The 26,625-nt window shown below is 44.6% G+C and overlaps 1 protein-coding gene across 2 annotated transcripts in view; it reads left to right on the top strand.

The window, feature by feature from the left end:
• The window catches only part of nfatc3a (nuclear factor of activated T cells 3a), a 142,587-nt gene that overhangs the window by 43,184 nt on the left and 72,778 nt on the right, over positions 1-26,625 (top strand). For both annotated transcript variants that reach the window (XR_013933091.1, XM_080427126.1), the window contains exon 3: positions 1,606-1,768. Coding sequence is in view for 1 of the 2 variants with exons in the window: in XM_080427126.1 (XP_080283252.1) it covers positions 1,606-1,768 (163 nt within the window). In the remaining variant the exon portion in view is untranslated. The remainder of the gene's footprint in view (positions 1-1,605; positions 1,769-26,625) is intronic.

Consider the following 26,625-nt stretch of genomic DNA (forward strand, 5'->3'; position numbering starts at 1 on the left):
TGGTGTGACTATGGCAGTTCCCTGAGCAATGTTTGTGCCAAGTTTGGTACAGATTGGAGCAACAGTGCGCCTGTGGCCCCCAAGAGCCCCCGATTTGGCCCTTGGGAGCCACACATATACTCCCTGGTGTGACCGTTCTGATGGCAGACCCCTGACCAGTGTTTGTGCCAAGTTTGGTGCGGATCGGAGCAATGGTGCGCCTCGCAAGTCTGGATGTTATGTTTGTGACGTCCGCCGTCGGTCCGCCCACCCGCCCGCCCATCCTCTAGGCCAGTGGTTCTCAAACTTTTTCATTTCAAGGACCCCCAAATTGATATATATTTGGCCGCGGACCCCCACCCGAAACATTTTTGATATTTTTGAATAGCCAACGTATAAATCGATAAAGTGGTTAATATGATTGTGACGCTACATTAGCTACTTTTTCTGGGGACCCCCTGGAACCCCCACAAGGACCCATGTGGGTCCCTGGACCCCACTTTTAGAACCAACACTCTAGGCCAGTGGTTCTCAAACTTTTTAATTTCAAGCATCTCCATAACTCTTGTGTACAAATGTTTGTACATGTTTGTACACTCTCAGAGTTACAGACCTGTAAGGGTCCATTTAGAACCCCATCAAGGGTCTTCGGACCCCACTTTGAGAACCACTGCTCTAGGCAATTTCAATATAAGATTCATAACGATAAGAAATAGTGTCTTAATTTGACTGGTGATCATTGTTGATACTAATGTTTGAAATGACAGTTTGTAACTGGAATATTGGATCACTCCAACAGAGCCAAAAATAAGGCCGATCGACAAGCTCACAAAGCGCCGTGATGTGACACGTTGTGAGCTTGTAAATCAGCTATTTTTGCTATTTTTCTTTATGACGAAGTAGGGCATTAATTTACGGGCACAAAAAACCCATAAAAAGTTGAAATATTGAGATGTGAGGTTTCTGCCTGACTAGTAAACAGAAAATAAAATGTTCAGGTGGGTCACCAATTTCTTTCAATCTGGAGAGAGAAGCCATTTATCAGCTTCAATGTTGTAGTGTTCCTGGAGAGTGGAGAGACAGGGAGACCAATGTTAGTGAACAAACACTCTATAGCAATATTTAATATCCGAATATAGAGCTAGTTAACAATTTAACTCTCTAACATTTAATATCACTCACTTCAACTGCTCCAGTGAGAATTACTATAATTGAAAAACATGTTTTTTTTCTGTAAGATAGATATGATAAGATCTATACGTTTCAGTCCAAAACTTGAAACAAAAGATAAAAGCTACAAAAGTGTTGTTTAACCATTTCCACTCACCTTCACTCTCCACACAATTTCCGCTTGTAATGGGGGGAAAGTAATTATTTCTGTCCGCTATAGTTCCATGTTCTTTTTAGCCCCAGGATTTATTGTCCTTTTATGTTTTTCTTTCTCGTCTGACGCACGCACGATGGCGTCAACAAGCGTGTTGAACAACACTTCAACAGTGACTGTGCGACAGACACACTGCACAGCTTATTATGCCCACCTTATTAATATTCAAATTAAGTTTTCTTGTCACAAAATAAGTGAAAAAGTGTAAAAATGTGTGTGTGTGTGTGTGTGTCTCCCTCCAGGACATCCTCGCTGCCCCCTTTAGACTGGCCGCTGCCCAGCCAGTTTGGCCAGTATGAGCTGAAGATCGAGGTGCACCCCAAGGCTCACCATCGGGCCCACTACGAGACGGAGGGCAGCCGAGGAGCCGTGAAGGCATCGACCGGTGGCCATCCCATCGTCAAGGTAACGACCTTAATGATGAAGCTTCACCCCTTTCCTCCTCCTCCTCCGTTTGTAGACGCTGCAAATCTCTTGCTGAAATTCCCCCCCGTATGAAGACCATTACAACCTTGAGGATTTCTTATATTTAAGCCTAGTTCACACTACAGCAGCGGCTCTCAAGTGGGGTCCTTGGGGGCGGGGTTCTAGTGTTGATTTTGACAGCACATTTGTATTCAGTCATAGTCTTCCATTTAGTTTTAGTCATATTTTAGTAATCTGAAATGTTTTACTGTTAGTCGACTAAATCTACTAAGTTTATAGTCGACTAAATCAACAGTTGATTTAGTCGACTGTAGTCAAGGTGCCTTGATGGTGTCGTAATGGCTGATTTTACACTTGGTTGAATGCTGAAAATAGCCGATCTACAAGCTCACAACGTGTCGCAGCACGACGAGCTTGTAGATCGGCTATTTTCAGAACACCTGAGCGCAACACCTGAGCGCAACAGTTTGTTCTACTGGATCTCTTCTCCACTAGTCCCTCCCTGACATTGTAATCTAGTTTTTATTTGTTGACGAAATTGTCAATATATTTAGTCTTAGTTTTAGTCATCATAGCTTAGTTTTTATTTAGTTTTTATTTAGTTTTAGTCATCATAACTAGAGGTTACGAATGTAACCCCGGTTTTAGTAGGTTCGGAGTTTACTACTCACTATGGGATATCAGCGCCCTCAGGCGATGAGACAGAGCAACACACACGCTCCCGGTGCCAATACTGATTGGCTAAGGGTATGTCACGAGTCCGGAAGACCCGGGAGTATAAAGCTCCCTCGTGACGTAGGCTCTTCCTCTTAACATTCTCCTCTCTGCATGCCAAATGCGCACAGAAAGGGGTGTCTGGTGAGTAGTAAACTCCGAACCTACTAAAACCGGGGTTACATTCGTAACCTCTAGTTTTACCACGGTTCTCCGTTTACTACTCACTATGGGATTCATAAACCCCCCTTGAGGTAATGAGCCACACAACCCTGACAACCCCGCACGCCCCTCAGCTCCTAGGTCACGTCCCCCCCGGACGTGACCTAAGACCCCCAGGCCATAGGTCCACGACCTCACGGCCCCTGGGCGCCCCCCCAGCCCACCGGGCTGGGGTGCGGGATAGATAACAAGAGTAGGCCCTGACAGACTCTAGAGTCTGCCCTATTTACTAACAGGCAGACACAGTCCGCCTCATAATAATGAGGAGCAGGGCCCTATCCCCAAGACACAGCCCTGCTGGTCCCAAGGAAACCTAAAGAGGAAGTCGGAAGATATGGAGAAAAGGCCCCAAGCCTACTCCCTATCCTCCACTGACCTGGAGGCAGCAGCCACACCCAGGACAGCGTGCGCCATTGATGGCGCCGCCACGTCCAGACTGTAAAAGGCCGCAAAAGTCGACGGCGACGACCAATTTGCAGCCGCACAAATCTCCTGGATCGAAGCTCCCTTGTAGAGAGCCCAGGACGTAGCCATGCCTCTAGTAGAGTGGGCCCTCAGACCCCCCGGGACAGGGACACCACTACTCACATAAGCCAGCTTAATGGCATCACGGATCCATCTAGAAAGCGTCGCTTTGGTGACCGCCTTCCTCTGAACCCCCACGCCAAAAGAGACAAAGAGTTGTGTCGATGAGCGACTGGCCGCCGTCCTCTGGCAATAGAGCTTCAAGCTCTCACCGGGCAGAGGCAATGTAACCGCCTGTCCTCCGCCGAAGCGAAGGGAGGCGGATGAAAAGCCACCAATTCAACCGGATCTGGGGCCACCACCCCGGTCTTTGTAACGAACGCCAGGTTTGGTTTAAGCAAAACCTTCCTGTCGTTGTTCAGAAATTTTTTAGACTAATGACCTTCAGGTCCATAGACTCAAAAGGCTCGAACGGGTGACGGCACAGTGCCTCCAGCACCACCGTCAACTCCCAGACTGGGAACAGTGGCCTGTTGACCGGTCTAGCCCTTCTGGCGCCGTTCATAAATCGGCGCACGAAGTTATGCTGACCCACCGTCTTGCCATCGTCGAAACCTAGGTGGCAAGCCGAAATGGCAGCCAAATACACTTTCACCGTCGAGAAGGATAAACCCTGATTTAGCCTTCCCTGCAGAAAGTAAGAATGCTACACATCGAGGCCTGGAAAGCCACCACCACTGGTGACTGTTCCAACCCCCATCTGACCTCGTAAGCATTCCTCGTGGACACGGCCCTTGCGCCCTGGATGGTAGCCATCACGTCAGGGGGAAGGCCACACGAGCTCAAATTCACCCTCTCATGGGCCAGACCCATAGGTCTAGGTCCTGAGGGCGTCCCCCCTCCCTGCCGCAGCAAGTCCCTGCCGACAAGGAGGGCCCAAGGCACGTCGTGAAGGAGAGGAGCTTATCTCCTGACCTCTACGTGTCCCATGCTGGGGCCACCAGCAACATCAACAACCCTCGGAGCCTGACCCTCCCCCACATGGGGAGGATCAGCTCTATTGGTGGGAAAGCATAAAGCAGTTCGTTCAGGAGGCTCGGCACCTGGAACGCCTGAATGGACGCGAGACGTGAGTCGCATCACAGCGCCATCTCGCACGCCAATCCGTCCAACACCAGGGAGGCCAAACCTTCCTGCTTGTTGACATAGCACATGGTCGCGGTGTTGTATGTTCTGATTGAGACAGAACAACCCGGAAACCGAGCACCGAACTGTTTGAGAGCGAGGAAAAACCCCGTGAGGCTGGCGTCCGTGGTGATGACCTTCTGTGATATCACAGCGCCTATACTGACCCCCTGGGACAGAAAAGCCACCTGCGACCACGATCCGAGTGTCTCCACGACACCCTGGAAACACCACCACTTGCTGAAAGCCTGAGGTGAGTGGGATCCGAAGAGCCCGCTGCCACCTCTATACAGGTCTCATGTAGAACCTGCCCAAGCGGATTAGGTGAATGACTGAAGCCATGAGACTCACCGCCTGCATGCTTAGTTTGTAAGTGACTTGACGCCCTACGCGAAAAGACCACAAGCTAAGACGCTGTCTAACCTGCCCTTGGACAGCCGCGTTCTGAGCGTGTTCGAGTCCAGCGAGATCCCCCAGAAGGTGGTCCGCTGAGATGGAACCAGAACGCTCTTCTGGACGTTGATTGTGAACATAGCGACGTCAGGTGGGAGAGGGCCACGGCCGTGTGCCGTGCCACCTCCTCCTCTGAGCCAGCAATTAACCAGTCGTCGAAGTTAAGTCGACAGACCGATCCCCTGTCGCCGCAGTGGAGCTATGGCTGCATTGGTACACTGCACGAGCACTCGCAGGCTCAATGACATACCAAAGGGAAAAACCGTGTACTCGTACACTCCCCTTTGTAGCCGAAGTGCAGGAATTCTCTGTGTGGAGGCCAGACTGGAACGTGGAGGCAAGCAACCTAGAGGTTGATGCCCGCCCATCAGTGCCCCTGATGTACCGTTTTGCAACAGCTTTTACGGTCGTCAACCAAGAAATGGATACTTGTTGAGGCCCTTCAGATTCAGAAAGGGCCGTACGCCCCCCCCCCCTTTTTCTCACCAGAAAAAGCTTTGAACAGAAACCCAGTCGGTTCTGATTCGTAGATATTTCTCTGGTAACGCTCATGCTCAAGAGAGAGAGAGAGAACCTTCTCTCTTAGAGCCGTGGCTGCTTTTATCTTCCGCATGAGAGAGACACACTCGTCTGACATAGGAAGTAACACAAGGCATGTGGAAAACACACCAGTTCAACCACAATGTGTTGTTGTTGTTCAGGGGAGCCTGGCCAGTACAACCACAGTGTGTCACTGCCGTACTGAGCTTAACCAGTAAACACAGTGCAACGCTGATGTACTGGGATAAAAACAGATTCGGATTGCAACCCTCCCAAAAGCTGCTCACCGAGCGAGCGAGTCGGGAGGGGGCGCTGCTGTTATCAGTCCCGTGGGCAACGTGCACATTTCCACGGGGACCGATGACGTCGCCACGTGGTCCAGCGGACTCGTACTGTGGCGTCCATTAGAGACCGTTAGTGTCTGCCATGCTGTGAAACAGGCCTGTCAGGCAAAAAGGGCTCATAGAGGAGGCCATCGACGCCCAGGGACCCCCTGGGACCCCTAGCGTCGTGACCTCCTGACCGGGGCCGGATTACGTGCTTGTGTATTTTAAGACATTTTTAATGGAACAAAATAAAGCACAGAGACAGTGTAAAACAACATAAAAAGTTTAACATACTCTTATGAAAACCCTTTATGTGTGTCTCAAAGCACTCAATGAACCTGAGCCTCCATCGTGGTAGTGTAGACAAAGGGCTAACTAGCTTAGTTTGTAAGCTTAGCCTGGTCTAGTCTAGCCTAGCTACAGGTCGCTTTTAGCCTTTAGCTGCTACCTGTAGCTGTTTGGCTAACCAAGAACGAAGGAGAACTATGCCCACCGCAGCGTTGTTTTAGGGGACTGGCTAAGCGCTGCACCAAAACAACACTGCTCTTTAACTGTGTCGATGTTAGTGAGGCTAGTCAGCCGCTAAGTGAAACAACATCAGCCTGACTCTATGGGCTCATAGAGGAGGCCTTCGACGCCCAGGGACCCCCTGGGACCCCTAGCGTCGTGACCTCCTGGCCGGGGCTGGATAATGTGCTTGTGTATTTTAGTACATTTTTAATGCAACAAAATAAAGCACAAAGACAGTGTAAAACAACATAAACAGTTTAACATACTCTTATGAAAACCCTTTATGTTTAATTGTCTCAAGGCACCCAGTGAACCTGAGCCTCCATCGTGGTAGTGTAGACAAAGGGCTAACTAGCTTAGCCTGTAAGCTTAGCCTGGTCTAGTCTAGCCTAGCTACAGGTCGCTTTTAGCCTTTAGCTGCTACCTGTAGTTGTTTGGCTAACCAAGAACGAAGGAGAGCTATGGCCACCACGTGTTGTTTTAGGGGACTGTCTAAGCACTGCACCAAAACAACACTGCTCTTTAACTGTGTCGATGTTAGTGAGGCTAGTCAGCCACTAAGTGAAAACAACAGCATCCTGACTGGAGGCTATGCCAACCTAGCATACCATAGCTAGTAATAGTCACGGCTAACTCACCAAGAGTGAAGCGACGTTGACATCCGTTTCCATGGAAACAGGTGACGTCGACACCTAACCCACGGGGCCCGTGCAAGCGTGGGGGTCACGTGACTGAGTACGGAAGCATTCCACGCTGCTCCCTTGTGTTTACAAAGTCCGTCGCCATCTTGTCTAGGCTTCTTGGCCTGGCTAAAGGAAGCGACGGAGCCACCTCCACCGAAGGAAGCACTCTGTCGCCCTCCAGAGGCTGGCGTGACACGGTGCTTGGCAGGTTGTAAATATTGGGGTGACCTTCGACCCGCGCCGCCATCTTGCAAACCTTCCTTCCCACAGTGGGCCTCTGGCGCCCTCTGCCGGATGGATGGTAGAATTGGAAAATTTTTGGCGTGACCCATGTACACTGGCATATAGAATTAGCAATGGGTTTATTACCTTTGTCTTGTTCATATCATGCACAGTATTCATCCCAGCAGCGTTTGGAAAGTCACCAAGGGACTTTCCAAGCGCTTTGGGCTTATAAGGGGTGGTTATCAACACGGGGACCACCTAGTGATCCCTATGCATCGATGCACCCCGACAGTTGTCGAAAACAGGCAGAGAAGTATCCCATTATTGTCTATCATGCTGTGAAGGCAGGCCTGATAGGCACAATGGGCTTATAGAGGAGGGCATCGACGCCCGGGGACCCCCAGGGACCCCTAGCGTCGTGACCTCCTGACCGGGGCTGGATAGTGTGCTTGTGTATTTTGGGAAATTTTAATGGAACAGAATAAAACACAGAACAGTGGAAACAGCATAAACAGTTCAACATACTCTTATGAAAACCCTTTATGCGTCTCAAAGCACCCGATTGTAGCCTCGTTTTTCGTGGTACAGACGCCGGCTCTGAAGAGGCTAACGAGCTGGTGTTGTCCTAGCAAGCTAAGCTAGAAACAGCGCTGCTAACAACCTGTTGCTTAGTGAGGCTAGCCATTCGTTGAAACCAGCCGCCACAGGTTCGAGGATCTCTTCCTCGGTGGCTGCGGGAGGTTCTCCCCGTCCGGGGCTCGTCGTGGACACCTCCTGGGTGTCCTGGTACGACGGGAGCTCCAGGAAATCTTCCCCGTCCTCCGCCATGTCGTCATCGTGAAGAGCCATCGACTCCTCGCTGGCAGGGGGGAGGGAGGGCCGCTGCTAGCATGCTGCGGTGGGGACAAGCCCCCATCGCAGCAGCAGCGGCGGGAGGTGGCGTCAGCGTCGTGGACGCTTGACGCTCTAGTCTTGGCATCGGCACCGGTGGGGGTCCCTTGAGCCGGGGGGCCGCTCGTGCTGCCCGACTGGGGTCCCCGGTCCGGTGGCGATGGAGGTCTCACCGTTATCTCGTCTAGTCCAGCCGACCAGGGTCCTAGCCCTGACGAGCCGAGCGTCAAGTTGAGAAACGGTTAACCTCGTGCAGTTAGGGCACGCATCTGTCTCACCCGGGTGGGTCCTGGCGCAGAACGCGTGATCGACCCCCAAGCAGTGGAAGAAGACGCGGTGGGGGTCGTCTGCGGCGATGAGGGGGTCGCATTCCGCGACCCCGCAACTCCTCGGTGGTTCCATCTTGGTCCTCGGTCTGGGAAAACAACAGGCTAAAGCCTAGCCACTAGCCAGTAGCGTAGCCTAGTAGCTGCTAGTATTAGCCTAGCCACTGAATGAATGAATGAGCTAGTAGCTGCTAACCGGTGTTAGCAGCTAACCGGCTTTTTCAGCTAACCGGCTTTTCCAGAACAGACCAAGAAATAAGGAAAACTGAGAGGATAGGTAAATAAATAAATACTTAATAATAAGTTCCGGGAGAAAACTTATTTGCAAGGATTTTCCCGTGGGGATATACTCCGTATTCCCGCATTGGGTTAAAGTTGAAAATTTCCTTGCTTTGTTGTGTGTGAATTTCTGCGCATTCGCTTGCAGAGTGGAGAAAAGAGGAAGAGCCTACGTCACGAGGGAGCTTTATACTCCCGGGTCTTCCGGACTCGTGACATACCCTTAGCCAATCAGTATTGGCACCGGGAGCGTGTGTGTTGCTCTGTCTCATCGCCTGAGGGCGCTGATATCCCATAGTGAGTAGTAAACGGAGAACCGTGGTAAAACTTAGTTTTTATTTTGTTTTTATTTAGTTTTCGTAAGTGAAAAAAATTCGCCATAGTTTTAGTCGACGAAATCAACACTGGGGGCTTCCCCAGAAAAAGTAGTTAGTATATAATAACAATCATTTTAACCACTTTATCCATTTATATGTTGGTCCGTTAACCACTGTAACTGGCTCGGTGTTAACATTCTTCTTCCGCATGTGATCACGTGAGGTGCTGCATTGCTACGGCAAGCCCAATAATATATATATAATCCTATAGTGTGTGATGCACCATTATTTTCAAGTCTTGCAGTGTGTTCACGTTTAAGGTTAGAGAGAAGTGACTCTGATTGGATTCTCCTGTAAGTTTTGTTTATGATTTTAAACCCCAGCATCGGTATCGTGTGGAAAGCTTTCGCCGGAAATAGCAGATCGATTGTGAGCTTGTCGATCTGCTATTATCAGCGAAAGCTTGCCTCACAATAACATAAAACAGAAAAGACACTAGTATTGAGCCCTGAGGGACTCCGGTTACCCATATAGGGTTTAAGTGGTTAAGATTTTAAAGCCGCTGTAGTAGTGTAAGCCCCAGCTTTAGAAAGGCCTTATTCCAGATAAAGTTAGAAATAGGCTTTGCTTAAGGATGTGGCAACTAGTGCTTTACCAGGCCGCTTAAAACCTTGACCCTTTGCCCCCACTTCCCTTTGTAAGCAAACAGTACAGTGACCGATGTCATAAGGTAAGCTATAATCCACCATAGGGCAGGATCAGATTACCGGAGATGTTGTTTTAACGAAGCTGCTTGTTAACACGATGCTCACCTTGCACTACTCCTGATGGGAGCCTGGTGTCCGCAGTCACCCAGCAGCACCCATCGCATTAATGACATAACCGCAGCCTTCGCCCTGGCAACCAAGGACCAGCAAACAGTACGTCAGGCCTTGACCAGTGGGGACACGAGGAGACGGCCTGAACTACAAACCTGACACAATGGTGTCCTGGTTTTTATGGCAACGCTTGCCTGATTGACAGGCCACTATCAATGTTTACACCAGTGGTTCTCAAACTTTTTTCGTGTCAAGGACCCCCAAATTGATATGTAATTGGCCGCGGACCCCCATCTGAAAAGTTTTCTGCCAGGGACCCCCAGAAGAGAATTGTTAAAATAAAAAAATCATCATTTTTCAAAGATTTTCCGAACCTTTTCGATATTTTTCAAAATCTTTCAAGCTTGAAGAGCTTGTAGATCTGCCATTTTTTAAATAGCCAACATATAAATGGATAAAGTGGTTACAATTAAACAAATCTGAGTGCTTCTTCCACCACACAGACAGTAGGTCAAGCTTCAGTCAGACTGTGGAGGTTGTGTCACCGTAGCCTGGTCATCTCCTGTGTCACCTGATAGCAGCAGCAGCCCAGGTGAGCCAGGCTGCAGCCAGCCAGTCAGCCAGTACTTGCCGTACTGTTCACCAGGCCCGGGAGTCCGGCCAAGTGAATATTTCATGGCTTTTCAGCGGCTACAGTTACCAGTTCCTTTGTGAAAATGATGGAGGGAGGCCTTCACCACCGTGCGGTAGGTAGATGGCCATTGTTGTGACAGCCAGCAATGGCGGAGCTTAGAAATCAACATCGATTGATCGGCATGAACAAATGGAGGCCACGTCGGGTCTGCAAGTTTAGCATCTGCTACACTTCACTACTACTGCACTGGTGTCGTACACTTTTTTTAAAATACTAAATTTGCGCTTGTAGATCTGCTTTTTTTGAATAGCCAACGTATAAATGGATAAAGCAAATAGAAAATAAGAATAAGCTACAATAAAACTTACACTCACCTACTCAACTCAACTACTGTAAGTATAAATCAGTGGTGTAAAGTAACTAAGTACATTTACTGAAGGACTGTACTTAAGTACAGTTTTGAGGTACTTTTACTTAACTGGAGTATTTCCAATTGTCTATACTTTTACTTCTACTCCGCTACATCTCAGAGGCAAATATTGTACTTTTACTCCACTACAATTATTTGAAAACTTAAGTTACTAGTTTCTTTGCAGATGTAAATTATTACATTAATAAAACATACATGAACCACTTCAGCCCTATTTTATACCTAGGCTATTTGAAAGTAGCCGATCTACAAGCTCACAACGTGTCGCGATGCGACGCGTTGTGAGCTTGTAGATCTGCTATTTTCAAACATTTTAGTACTTTTATTTTTGGTACTTTAAGTAAATTTTGATACCAATACTTTTGTACTTTTACTCAAGTACATTTTGAACTCCAGACTTTTACTTGGGGACGGAGCAATTCTACATTGCAGTATTGATACTCTTACTTTTGTAAAATATTTTAGTTATTTTTCCACCACTGGTATAAATAAGGCCTTAAGCTGTCAACTGCTCAGCACATCTGTGCATTGTGTGTTTGAGTTCCAGTTAGCTTTAGTGCTCAGCTGATCATCTATGAGGGACATACATGCACATTGAAAGCAGCGCCTTTGGACAACTCTGGAATAAGCATGGATTTATGCAAACCGTACATGTAAAATAAACTATTAAAATGAAGCATGTAAATAGCCGGTCTGTCAGCTATCCAGTCCAGAGCCAGATGGCTTCTAAAGGAACTTGGCTTCCAGAGTGTAGACTCAGAAAATGGTTCTGAATAGAACTGCCTATAAGACCTGTCTGAAGTTGGACCGTGGTTCTGACCACACCGTGATATTTCCTCCTCATTAGGGCTGGGCAATTAACCCAAAAAATATCAAAAAAACATATTTAGAACCAGTGGTGTAAAGTAACGTAAGTACATTTACTCAAGTACTGTACTTTTTTTGAGGTATTTTTTACTTTACTGGAGTATTTCCAATTTTCAATACTTTTACTTCTACTCTACTACATCTCAGAGGCAAATATTGTACTTTAACTTCACTACAATTATTTGACAACTTTAGTTACTAGTTGCTTTTCAGATATACATTATGATAATATCATATTTATATATATTTTATAATATTATTATAAAACTTCGTCCTACTCCTCCCGCCCGACACTCCCCGCTGACAGGTGCCGCCCCAGCCCGTAGGACTACGTGCAATGACTAATATCACCCTCCCTGCCCGGCCTCCCTCCCCCGAACACGGGCCAATTGTGTTCGTGCAGACGCTCGACAAAGCCGGATGCACCACGGTGGATTTGAACCCACAACCTCCGCGGTGGTGGGCAGTGACTTTACCACTGCGCCCACCCGAGAGCACCTAGCCCTAATACCCTAATGACTCACTTCATGTTGTGTGTATCGATACAGAGGCTACTGTATTGATACAGCAGGAAATGCTGTGTGTGCGCGTGATGCAGTTTTGAAAAATAAACATCACCTAAGGTGTGTGTCTGAGCTCTTGAAATAAACACGATTCAAAATCAATGTATGGCGATACGTATCCCTGCCTGGTGGTGATACGTATGGTAGTGGTTCTCAAATGTTTTCATGTCAAGGACCCCCACATTGATATGTATTTGGCCGCGGACCCCCCCTCTCAAAATATTTTGTTCCAGGGACCCCCAGAAGCAAAGATTTAAGTTACAAATGCTCGCTAATATACTGTATATTCAAAGATTTACACAAGTTTTCATGATTTAAAAAAAATAGCAGATCTACTGCACAAGCTCATAGCTCATAGAGTTTATATATCTGCTCGCTGCCGCGCTATGAGCTTGTATATCTGCTATTTTTTAATTGCCAAAGTATAAAATGATGGTTGAAGTGGTTAAAATGATTGTGACGCTATATCAACTACTTTTGCTGGGGACCCCCTGGTACCTCCCCCAAGAACCCCTGGGGGTCCCCGGACCCCACTTTGAGAACCGCTGTCGTAGACGCTGACCTGAAGTCACTCCAGGGTAAAAGCCATAAACCACTTTTCCACTCCCAAGTGCTGGAGGAACTTGTTTGGCTCGAGTCCAGCAGAACATATTTAGAACGGCGGCTCAAAAAGCACGGATGGTGTTCGTTAGGCGCCGATCTGCACAACTAGCAAGCTCGCGTGAAATGTCTTTTGAAAGGTCAAATCACAGAGACTCACTGTGAAATATACTGAGGAAACCCTGACCGCTATATACCATAGCCAGTGGTGGAATAAGTACTCAGATTATTTACTTAAGTAAAGGTAGCAATTCCTCAATATACTGTAGAAATACTCTGTTACAAAGTCAAAAGTCCTGTATTGAAAATTTTACTTGAGTAAAAGTCCTGTATTGAGAATTTTACTTGAGTAAAAGTACAAAGATAATGACATCGAAATATACTTGACTAAGTACAAACAAAGTACAAAAGTACTAACATAAAAACAAAAATCGCAAGTTTCTTGTAGTGGAAGTTAAACATACAGTAGGGCTTAAAGCTGCACTATATAACTTACCTCTTCTACCCCCGATTTGAACCCGGTTTCCTGCCCACGTGCTGAAATGCTTACCATTGAGCTAATGGAGCCTGCCTGCTTGCTCAGGGGATGAATTGAATCTTGAACATCAGGTCGAAATTCGTGTCAGATCCTGTGTCTAGGTGAGACATGACCTTTGACACAATCTAAATGTCTTAATAGAAGAGCAGGGAGACACAATACAACCACCCCAATTGTATAAGTTATATTGTATTAACATACTCTACCGTACAGATTGGACAAAATTAAAATGAATTCATAAAAGAAAAGGTACTGATTGAAGTTGGTTAATACGTGTTTTATATGAATAATCTGAATCTGAAATGTGACTCTTGAGTTGTAGCCTGGAGTAGAAGTATAAAGTATCTAATGAAAATACTCGAGTAAAGTAAAAGTGCCAGAAATTGTAAACACGGTACTTGTGTAAAGTAACTAAGTACATTTACTCAAGTACTGTACTTAAGTAAAATTTTGAGGTATTTTTTACTTTACTGGAGTATTTCTAATTTTCAATACTTTTACTTCTACTCCACTACATCTCAGAGGCAAATATTGTACTTTTACTCCACTACAATTATTTGAAAGCTTTAGTTACTTGTTACTTTGCAGATATCAATTATTATATTATAAAACGTACATTAACCACTTTAGCCCTATTTGATACACAAGCTCCCAACGTGAAGCTGATGCGACGCGTTTAGAGCTTGTAGAGCTGCTATTTTCCAGATTTTGGTACTTTTTACTTTTGGTAATTTAAGTATATTTTGATGCCAATACTTTTGTACTTTTACTCAAGTAACATTTTTAACTCGGGCCTTTTACTACAGAGTATTTTTTTATTGTGGTATTGCTACGTTTACTTAAGTAAAATATCCTGAGTACTTCTTCCACCACTGCTTGAGTAAATATACTCAGCTACTTTAACACCGCTGGTAGCGGGGGCATAGCCTCGTCTCTCTCTCCCGAGTCGGTCCAGTCAGTCATGCAGCCCTTGCTCCCATATCTCCCCTCTCTCTCTCTCCCCTCTGCCAATGATTAACCGTTTCGACCGCAGTTAGCCCCAGATTCTACGCCGGGCCATGTGTGACGATGCATAATTTAGCTGTCAAATTTGAGCAGCCAGCCATTGGACGCGCTCTGCCCTCATTCCTCACCCCCAGAGGGGAATTGTTTGGCTATAGGATTAGTTCCCCACACATTGTGTCTACTAGCAGCTCAGCTAAAGAAGTTGGAGGGTTTAACTCGTTCAATCCGGGGGAACACATACTGTTGTGTGATTTTTTTAAGATTTATTTGGCTATTAAAAAATAGCAGATATACAAGCTCGTAGCGTGGCACCGAGTGCCACGCTACGAGCTTGTATATCTGCTATTTTTGAAAAAATATGAAAATGTATGCAAATCTTTGAATATATATATATTTTTTAAAGCGAACATTTTGTACCAGGTGCCTCCCCGGAAGCAAAGATTTGAGTTACAAATGTTCGCTTTAAAAAAATAAATATTCAAAGATTTTTCAAAAATGTTCAAGATTTTTCAAAAATAGCAGATCTACAAGCTCGTAGCTTGTAGGCCGCTACCAGCGGTGTTAAAGTAGCTAAGTATATTTACTCAAGCAGTGGTGGAAGAAGTACTCAGATATTTTTACTTAAGTAAAAGTAGCAATACCACAATATAGGCCTGTGTTCAAAATGTTACCTGGGCTTGTAGATCTGGTATTTTTGAATAGCCCAAAGTATAAAATAATGGTTATAGCTCAAATAAAAAAAAAATGACACGGATGTGTTTCCCGGAGTGAAGGGGTTAAGATGTTTGACTGTTGCCATCGCAGCTTAGGTTAGTAAGCTGTGACTTATGAGCGGGCCTGTTACGGGAAGCTGTTGGTTAGTATCAGTGGTCCGTGTCAAGGACGGACCCCCCCAAATTCATATGTATTTGGCAAACGGACCCCCTTCTGAAAATATTTTATGCCAACGGACCCCCATCTCAGCACATTTGTGTTAAAATTAAATGTCTAAGTTATGCCACTTTGTTTATTTTCAAGATTGTTTAAACATTTTCAAAAATAGCAGATCTACGAGCTCACAAGGCGTCACAACCTGACTTATATTGTGAGCTTGTAGATCAGCAATTTTTTAAATAGCCCATGTGTATAGGATTAAAGTGGTTAAACTGATTGGTATGCTAGGAGCCCTGGGGGTCCCTGGACCCCCGCTTTCGATACTGTATAGATTGGACGTGAATAGTATTCAACATTAACCACTTAAACCCCATATGGTTTAGCGGAGTCTCTCAGGGCTCTATACTAGTGTGTTTTCTGTTATTGTGGAGAAAGCTTTAGCTGGAAAAATCTCACAACGATGAGCTTGTCGATCTGCGAAAGCTTTCCCCACGATACGGACGCAGGGGTTTAAGTGGTTAAACTCTTTTGGGGTCCCATATGAAAGGACTTATCTGCATTCCCCCAGCGGATGACTTCCTCAGATTGCTTTTTTTTACGAGCACATGGTGGGGAGCTGTTAGAGGTTAAGTGTCTTGCTCAGAGGCACTTCGTCACGTAGATGGGTGAGGCCGAGGGTCGAACCAGTGACCTCCTGATTACCATAGATGGCCTCTCTATGCTGCTACGGCCGCCCAAATGTGATTTTGCGATACAGGGGTGTGTGGGCTCTTTTGTTTTTTAACCACTTGAACCCTAGCTTCCCTATTCTGGGGTGAACAATATGCAAAATTAGCAGATCTACAAGCTCACAATGGGTTGCAACGCATGTAGATCTGCTATTTTTGAGAGAGATTTTGTGTAGAGCAGTGGTTCACAACCTTGTTTTCTTTGGAGCCCCCCCTTCTTACATCTGACAAGAGCTGAGGCACACACACACACACACACACACACACACACACACACACACACACACACACACACACACACACACACACACACACACACTGATGTATTTCAGACTTGTTAACGAGTATCCATTTAAAGCCCTTCAGAGCTATCAGAGCATGTTTATCTTCAGTTTTTTGCCCATTTTGAAAATATTACAAGTTGGACTGATATCACATTGAGAACAGACAGACAGACATAGGATGAAAGCAAGTTATGGTTTTCATTCTTTCTTTGGTACTGTACCTGGACCCCATGTTGGGAAACACTGGTGTAGAGGGAAATAAAGAGGGGGCCTAGTATAGAGCCCTGGGGGACTCCAGTTAAGGAAGTATATCGTTGCTGTCGGGCACAAACCTCTCGTCTCCATATTCTAACTCTTCGTGTTTTTCTGTGAATGAATGTCCTACTTCATCATTCTACAGCGTCACACAAAAGTATCAAAAGTAGCAGATATACACGCTCTAAACACGCAGGTGTACATGTTCTTTTAGAGACATTAGCATCATATGCAGGTGTGTACATGTTCATTTTTTAAAAACATTTTTGGGGGGCTTTTTATGCCTTTATGTATAGGACAGTAGACTGACAGGAAACGGGGAGAGAGAAGGGGAGTGACACGCAGCAAAGGTCGTCGGGATCAGGACTCGAACCCGCGACACGCTGTCAGGCTGGCATTGCAGCCTAGGGTGCCTGGACCGCCACGCTGCGGCCCAGGCCGTGTGCGTGTTCTTTTAGAGACATTAGCATCATATGCAGGTGTGTAGGCCTACATGTCCTTTTAGAGACATTAGCTGCTAATGTCTCTAAAAGAACATGTACAGGGACCCACCGAAACCTCTGGATCCCTACGGTGTCCAATAGGCGGCCGTTTGAAGATCGCGCATGAATGAAAGGGTAACCACTGTACACTACACACCTGCATATGATGCTAATGTCTCTAAAAGAACATGTACACTACACACCTGCATATGATGCTAATGTCTCTAAAAGAACATGTACACTACACACCTGCATAATGATGCTAATGTCTCTAAAATAACATGTACATTACACACCTGCATATGATGCTAATGTCTCTAAAAGAACATGTACACTACACACCTGCATAATGATGCTAATGTCTCTAAAAGAACATGTACACTACACACCTGCATATGATGCTAACGTGTCTAAAAGAACATGTACACTACACACCTGCATATGATGCTAATGTCTCTAAAAGAACATGTACACTACACACCTGCATATGATGCTAATGTCTCTAAAAGAACATGTACACTACACACCTGCATAATGATGCTAATGTCTCTAAAATAACATGTACATTACACACCTGCATATGATGCTAATGTCTCTAAAAGAACATGTACACTACACACCTGCATAATGATGCTAATGTCTCTAAAAGAACATGTACACTACACACCTGCATATGATGCTAACGTGTCTAAAAGAACATGTACACTACACACCTGCATATGATGCTAATGTCTCTAAAAGAACATGTACACTAGACACCTGCATATGATGCTAATGTCTCTAAAAGAACATGTACACTACACACCTGCATAATGATGCTAATGTCTCTAAAATAACATGTACATTACACACCTGCATATGATGCTAATGTCTCTAAAAGAACATGTACACTACACACCTGCATAATGATGCTAATGTCTCTAAAAGAACATGTACACTACACACCTGCATATGATGCTAACGTGTCTAAAAGAACATGTACACTACACACCTGCATATGATGCTAATGTCTCTAAAAGAACATGTACACTAGACACCTGCATATGATGCTAATGTCTCTAAAAGAACATGTACACTAGACACCTGCATATGATGCTAATGTCTCTAAAAGAACATGTACACTAGACACCTGCATAATGATGCTAATGTCTCTAAAAGAACATGTACACTAGACACCTGCATATGATGCTAACGTGTCTAAAAGAACGTGCAGACACCTGCATATGATGCTAATAATTAGCATCATATGCAGGTGTCTTATATACATGTTCTTGTAGAGACATTAGCCTCATATGCAGGCGTGTACGGGTTCTTTTAGACACGTTAGCATCATATGCAGGTGTGTGCAATGTGTGCATAACGCGTTGCCATGAGGCTGGGTTAAATGTTTTAATGCTAGCGGTACAGACATGCAGCGTCTCCACACGATCACACCCCTTTCCCCCTATCATCATCATCATACACTGTCTGCAGACACAATAGCAAACAACCGGTCCATTCCAGGACCAGTTTTAAATGCGATGTGGTGCACCTTTTATGTCCTAGATGACAGAACCACAGACAGTTAGCTGTTTGATCGCACCGTGTGAGGAGAGATGATATCAGCACCTGTCTGACGGGTCTGACACTGTCCTTGTTTACTAAATAATATTGTACTGTTGCTGGTTAGCCTTTTCTGCAAGGGTACTGAGCAGTGGTGGAAGAAGTTAAGATTTATTTTATACTGTAAAAGTAGCAATACCACACAACATAGAAATATTCTGTTGCAACAAGTAAAAGGCCCGACGCATTGTGAGCTTGTAGATTGGCTATTTTCAAATAGCGGAAGTATTCAGCTTCTGGTGCCTGGAGAAGGTCTGTGATCGAAACGTTGCTTAAATAATAAAGGTGTTCCTATTGTGCACGTGCAGACTGTGTGCGGGTCATTTTATTTTATTCTCATACGTTGATCCCTGCCTACGCACCCGTCTCTGAGGCGATCAGGTGTGCATAACACTTTGTTTCCTGAAATAGCTGAAGTATAAAATAGGGCGTAATTGGTTAATATGCTGTATAATAATCGAAATCTACAAAGTAAGTTTTCAATGGAGTATGGAGAATGCAGTGAAGTAAAAGGTACAGTATTTTCCCCTGAGATGGAGTGGAGTAGAAGTGTTGACAAATGGAAATAGCTACTGAAGTAAAGTAAAAGTGTACTTCATTACTTCACTGTGACTGAGTACAAAGCTCTACCACTACTGTATATATCACCCTTTCACTATGTGACTCATTGATTACACAAACACTTTTACAAACACATAAACACATGGGTTTGTGCTATTGATACAATGTATTATTTAGTGCACAATGGAAAAAAACAACATAATAATAATTACACATAATAATATGTCAACATAACAATGGTGCGATATAGCTATAAGAACTGTGTAAATGCACAATTGTCATACCGGAATCATGACTGTGCGTTTACACAGTTTGTTTGTTCATAGTGGTTTATTTATACATGGTAAACTAAAAGTAATGTATGCCTTCATTAATGTACGTATACAGTATATCACTTTCTGATGTGATTATACTGTGATAGTGCAGCTACACATAGAATGCATTTATGATGCCTCGTAATGCACCTCACGTTCAAGTGCTACCAAAAACAAGTCACTTCCATTTAGTCCCAATTTAGTCTCATCCTTATGGCTCTTTTCAACTACACGAAGAAGTTCGTGCCGTGTTGTGTTAACATATTTCACAGGTTCTGGGTTAGTTTCCATAGCCTTACGGATCGGTTTCAGCACGTTGTGAGCTTGTAGGTTGGTTTTTTTTGTCTTTCTTTTTATTCATAACACTGACGTGGTTATAATAGAAACGTAAATAAAAACAGCATCCCAGATCTTCCCAGGTTCTGGAGAGTGTCAGCCAGGCTGTGGAAGGTTCTGGGTTATCCATTCCTTAGTTGACAAAAGCCATCAGAGCCCCTCTGTTAGCAGGGCTAAAACAAAACATATTTTGCCAGGGTGCTCGGGTGGCTCAGGGGGTAAAGTACCTGTTCACCACGGCAGAGTCTAGGGATTCCAATCCACTGTGGCGCTTCCAGCTTGGTCGAGCGTTCATACAATTGGCCACGGGAGGGAAGCCGGGGCGGGGAGGAGGGTGCTCTTTGTCTCTGCAGAAGCGACTTCGGCGAGCAGTGGTGGCGCCTGTCAGCAGGGAATGTTGAACGGGAGGAGGACTGAGGCATTACGTCTTCCCGGTGGGGGCTCCTCACTTGGCAGGTGGGGCACAACGGCAGAGGCAATACAGAAATGTGTGGGGAGGAATTAGTTGGCATATTGTCTCAAAACCTTGACTTTTCAGTATTTAAATTAATTCTAGCAAAAGTAGCAGATCTACAAGCTCAAGGGCTTTAATTTACGGGGAAAAAAACGCAAAAAGTTACCCGACAGCAACGATATGTTGAAAATATGTTGTAAAGTCAAAATTGTACAATAGCACCGATCTTTAGTACGGATGGTAAACCTAAGAATTGTCCCCTCTATACCCGTTACCCCTCATCATTATAAATATTAGTATACTAGCTGTAAATAGTATTTATTTACTGCATGTGTCCCCTGCTCTCTGTGGGACCTCCTATACTCTCTGTGGGACCTCCTATACTCCCGTGGCCAGGGCTCTGGTGGCATGATGTCACCAGATGATGCCACCGGCTGCCATCTGGCCGTGACGGTGACTTCCTTCATGTGGCCGGAGGAGGTGTTGCCCAGATCAAGGCACCATGAGCTTGCTCTGTCAACAGAAAAACAAGAGCATGGGGAGACAGCAGTATAGGACTGGAGCCGTGGGGCTGGAGGGTGGTGCACCGCTCTGGGGAGGAGGAGCAGGAGGAGGAGGTGGCTGTGGGTCTCCTGGTGGTGGAAGAGGACAGCCACAAAGAAAGAGAGAACACGACAAATGCTATTTAACCACTTAAACCCCAGCATCGGTATTGTCGGGAAAGCTTTCGCTGAAAATAGCAGATCGTTGCGTCGCATTGTGAAGCTTTCCCAACAGAAAACAGACAAATACACTAGTATTGAGCCCTGAGGGACTCCGGTTACCCATATGTGGTTTAAGCGGTTAACCACTTTTCACGAGATTTTTCCAAAATATTTACACTAATTCATGGTTATAATTTACCAGCTATTTTGGTCCCAGAATAGGGACGCTAGCGTTCATGTAGTTAGAAATCCTCAGTAAAGGCCTGGGCCGCTGGCGTAGCGGTCCAGGCACCTAGGCTCAATTTAGCCTGACAGCGCGTTGCGGGTTCGAGTCCCGATCCCGACCGCCTTTGTCACTCCCCATCTCTCTCCCCATAGCCTGTCCTATACATAAGGCATAAAAGCCCCAAAAATACATCTTAAAACATCCTCAGTAAAAGGCAGCTTATAGACAGGAAACACCTATCTGTCTCCCTAATAAGAACACCAATAAGTTTGTCACGATCGTTACATTTAACTTGATGATTAATTGTTAATTGATTAATTGTTAATTGATTAATTATTTGATTATTTAATGATTTAATTTATTAACTGTTCTGACAATTCTGCAAAAAAAAAGATTATCTAAAATAATTGCGATCAATCGATTATGTAATAATTGTGGCAGGCTTAAACACCGGTAAGGTGAGATTGTGATGAATTTGGGTGTAACGTGAAGATAGCAGACTGGTGCTCAGTTCTTCTGCTTCTTCACATGCACTCCTTTGTTCTCAGGTTACTCTCATGAATATGCATAAACGCGGCTTAACAAAATGTAGCGTTTAACTGGGATTTGTCCTCAGTTGGGGCGCAACAGTTAATCGATCCAATCGATTAAAAAGTTTCAAAATGTTTTTAAAAAACAGTGAAAATAACAAATCTATAAGCTCACTAAGCATCACAATGCGACACGTTGTGAACTTGTAGATCGGCTATTTTCAGCTAAAAGATATGGTGTAGAGGCAAAAAAGAGAAGACAAAGTACGGAGTCAAAGGTCAAGTTTTAAGGGTTTAAGTGTTCAAATGTCTGAAAATACGCATTAACATGAATCCAACATATTAATAGAAAAGATGTGTAAACAAACAAACAAAATACATGAATTGACACAACACTGAAGTTTATTCTGCAACACAATTTTATAGAATATGGTGGGGGTCCCGGCTTCATCTCTCTCAGCTAGGGGGTCCTTGGTCTAAAAAACATTGAAGACCCCTGCTCTAAAAAGTAGTCTATCCACATGTATTCCTTTCACACGTCTGACATATGAAGACATCAATTTACAAATAGCCTTAAAACCATATTGTCATGACATGCACTCTTTATAGAAAGTGCAAATTACAGTTCACAATGCCAATAGTTAACCGCTGCCATCATGTGAAATGCTCGTATCTCCTGAATGTGTACTACTTAGCAACCATTAGTCTATGTTTTTTCTTTTTAACCCTGCAAGACCCGGATATATTTCTACTTACAAAAAAAAATTGTCAACCTTTCAGATGGTGTTTTAGGAGTACTTTGGAGAGGAAAATATAATGTTTTTAAAAAAAAATAGTTTTCGTAAGGTTTTATTGAAATGTTGTAATATTACAACAGTGGGTCTAACGGGTAGCAGAATTTCCTATAGGCCATTTTACTCACTGTCAGAATAGCATGGCAAATGTCTATATACTTCACTAAAACAACTTAAGGGTTCATTTATATGGTTATGGTTTATCATTTGGCCTCAGAACAGTATACATTATGAATAATATTGGGCCTCAGAACAGTACATTATGAATAATAACATCAATAAGCCATATTTTTAAGAATTTTGATTTTATTAAAAGAACAAAATGAAAAACAGTACAATGAATGTACTAAAGAAACGTCGCGTTTGTAGAGGAGCCAGGCGTTGATCACAGCAAGGGTGATGGTGTGCCAGAAGATGTACATGTACCAGCGACGGGCTTTCAGGGGGAACTTGTACTTGGCTGTGAAGGAGTCCAGCAAATCCACACCACCCATGTACTTGTTGTAGGTGCCCACAATGTACGGCCTTTGAACTTCAATGTAGGTCTTGTTGGCCTTGTCCCAGCGTTGAGTCGCCTCCACAGGTTCTGTTCCAGCAAAGGATGAGACAAGTGTGACAGCCCTGTTGTCGTACCACTTGACCACAGCGATGTTGTGGTTTTTCTCCACTCTGTAGTCAAAGGCACCCCTCCCCTTCTTCTTCAAGCTCTTGTCATCTTCGAGGTTGCAGTTCGGTAGGCGGTTCTGAGGGATTGAATGAATGAATGTTTTTATTAGCAAGTTTGGCATATGGTACAGGAGCACATACAGAAGCAATACTAAAAGGATAACACAAAAAGCATAGGGCTTGTTTTCATTGTGGTCATTACCTGTCTTGCTGTTCCCACGTAGTGGATGCCGTGAGAAAGGAGCCTCTCTACCAGTAGAGTAGATGTGAAGAAGTTGTCCGCGTAGATCTTGTAGTTCTGACCACTTGGCAGTGTTGAAGCAAGCTTCATGACGACATCCCCTGACAAGCCAAGTTCAGATTTGGCTCGTACGCCATTGCTGCTCCCTTGGTAAACGTCAAAGTCACACATGATGCCGCTGATCCCTGTTCTGACCCATACTTTGAACCCCCAGGGATGTGGCTTGCCTCTCATGTACTGCTTGATGCTGCTGAACCTCCCCTTGAATGGAATCATCATCTCATCCACAGAGTTGTGCTCTTCTGGCACCACCTGTAGGCACTTCTCTCTGAACGAATTCAGCCATGGTCGGATTTTCCAGAGTTTGTCCTTCTTTTCACTCTCTGGCACTGTCAAGTTGTCAACTAGATGTAACGAGGTCATCAAAGACTGATATCTGTTGCGTGGCATCACATCAGCTACAGGGGCATATCGTGTGTTGGCTTCCCAGTACATTCGGCATCCATTCATTTGTACAAGGCCCATGTTCAGATGCATGCCCATCATTTGCTCTATTTCTTTTCCACTTGTGTTAACTGATGTTCCTGTTGTTTGAAGGCTGTACACATTTGTGTTTGTTGTCAGGGAGTCAATCATGTCTTCGGACACAAACCGGCGGAAGTACTGCAGTGGTGTGTGGAGTGAACTCACATCTTCAGTCAAAGGTGGACCAGAAAAGTCTGTATTAGGGCTGATGAAGGTCTTCTTCTGCCACTGATATCTTTCACTGGGTTTGGCGTGTTTGGCCGGTTGGGGGGGGGGCAGTGGGTCAGTGGGTTCACTGGGTTCACTGGGTGGATGGTTTTCTTTGGACTCCTCTCCACAGGCCTCTTCATCCGACTCTTCATCAGTTTCAGTAAAGTCGATGTCCACATCACTCTCTCCATTCATTACAATATCCAACACATCCCTTGCAGTGAAGCGAGGCTCTCTCCTTGCTTGTGGCATTCTGAAATGAAAATAAAGAAATACCATTAGTACATTAGTACTAGCACATCTCACTGCAGGTACATATTTCACAAGTCACACAATACTGTCTGGCCAACCTATTGTACTTTGCTTATCCTCACAAGTGGCATCAGTGATGATGGTACTTAGCACCATCAGTGATGAATGATGATGCTTAGCCTAACAAAGGGATTGGGGATGACTGTAAGTGGGCAATCCCAACACCCATCACATGAACAATGATGAGAGATTCTTAACTGGGCGACTCCCATATGAACAATTACCATACACTGATTGCTAACCACAAACATTACCAAAATGTTTTGCACACACACACACACACACACACACACACACACACACACACACACACACACACACACACATACCAATTTGTATGTTTTAACCAATTGTACTCGAAGACAAATATACTGCTTTAGCTTATAAGTTATAACATTTCATTGCCTATAATGTTTTAGCAAAACATTTTGGTAATGTTTGTGGTTATTTGTGGTATATATATATATATAGTAATGCAATGTGGGGAAAATACACATAATTGTATAAATGTATTGTGAAAACTATAAGACTCCACTTAGCCAGGTGAACAGGTGGCATTGCTATTTGCTACCACTATGACCCAGAGTTGTAAAAAAACAACAAGTATAAAGCATGCTCTAATTTACATTTGGGGGATATCTTTCCCAATAATATCATATGTACATGTTCTAGACATTCTAATGATCACCAAAAAAATTATTGCAGACATTTTACTTACTTTTTTGTGAGAAATCCTGTCCAGTGAAAAAGAGATTGTTCTTCCTTCAAGGATTTTCAAGTTGTGACTTTTCCTGCCTCTGTGGGGGGTATTTATATGCAAATATCCCGGCCAATGACATTGCAAGACTAAACAATAGGATCCAATGATGATGTTTAGGTGAAAGAATAACAGGAAAACAAATGATTTATACCATGTTTTTGATAAAATACAAATGTTGTAATATTACAACTGCGGGTCTTGGAGGGTTAATGTTTAAATTAGATACTGAATGGGGTTTTTGAAAGTACATGTTTGGTTGTGTATGTATCTGGTGAGTCATAAAAGACGTGGACCATGTAATCTGTGAAGACATGAAATTCACCAAAGATTGGAGCCATGAGGTTTTTTACTGTTCAAAACAGCATTGTGGGTAGTAGGCAGGCGGCATATTGGGCAGAGCCAGACCCAAGCCAGATTTTTGGGTCTGATGCCGAACCCGAATTTGGAGAGCCCAAACCACCAATGTTTTGACCCATATTTTGTCCCCGCCAGTTTTTTTTCCCGTCAAATCTCTTCGGCAAAAATGGCAGATCTACAAGCTCACAACGCATCGTATTCTGAGCTTGTAGATCTGCTACTTTTGGCTACTCTTCCCCCGTGTAATACGGATGCTGGGCTAGCAGAGGTGTTCGGCTAGTTCGAAAATCTATTTGGTTTAAGAAATGCAGAACCGAACTTCATCAAGGCACCACTGACGGCGAAAAAAAAATCTAGTTTGTTTGGGGTATGCTGCAGCCTTTTAAAGCACTGGTTCTCAACGTGGGGTCCGAGGACCACCAGGGGGTCCAAAAGGACCGTTATGGATGGGTCTGTAACTCGCAGTGTTAACACATTCCCTGCCATTGACGGAGATCTCCGCCATTTAAAATCCACCCGTTCGCCGCCATTGATGGAGATCTCCGTCTCCGTTTTGCGTTGTGGGGGTCCTGGACATGAAAAGTTTGAGAACCACTGGCCTAATGCAAATTGGGGTCAAATTTGGGGTCCTTGAAATTCAAAAGGTTGAGAATCACAGCTTAAGAATGACACTCAGAATTTTTACAATGTAGTGTGTGGGGGGGGGGGGGGTGGGGGGGTGCTCTACCTGTCTTACTACTGTCATCAGGCATGCATGCAGCCATCCATCCGTGTCCCAACTTGCTTCACACTCCAGAGGAGCACATGGCATGGAGGTTTAACCAGAATATCCTCCAAGTCGGGTGGAAACCTTGTATGTCCAAAACTGTTACTTTTACAGGAAATGGAAGAAATAACCTGTGTTCCAGTGGATCCAATTTAGTCATTATTAGCTCATTAGCTCTTGTTAATACTTTTCATTGGTTAAATATATATAAAAACACATACACACTTACCACTTTCACTTACTGTAAACACTTTCACTTAAACAC

This window comes from Gymnoscopelus braueri (genome assembly GCF_963280865.1).
Source record: "Gymnoscopelus braueri genome assembly, chromosome: 1".
NCBI classification, from domain to species: domain Eukaryota; kingdom Metazoa; phylum Chordata; class Actinopteri; order Myctophiformes; family Myctophidae; genus Gymnoscopelus; species Gymnoscopelus braueri.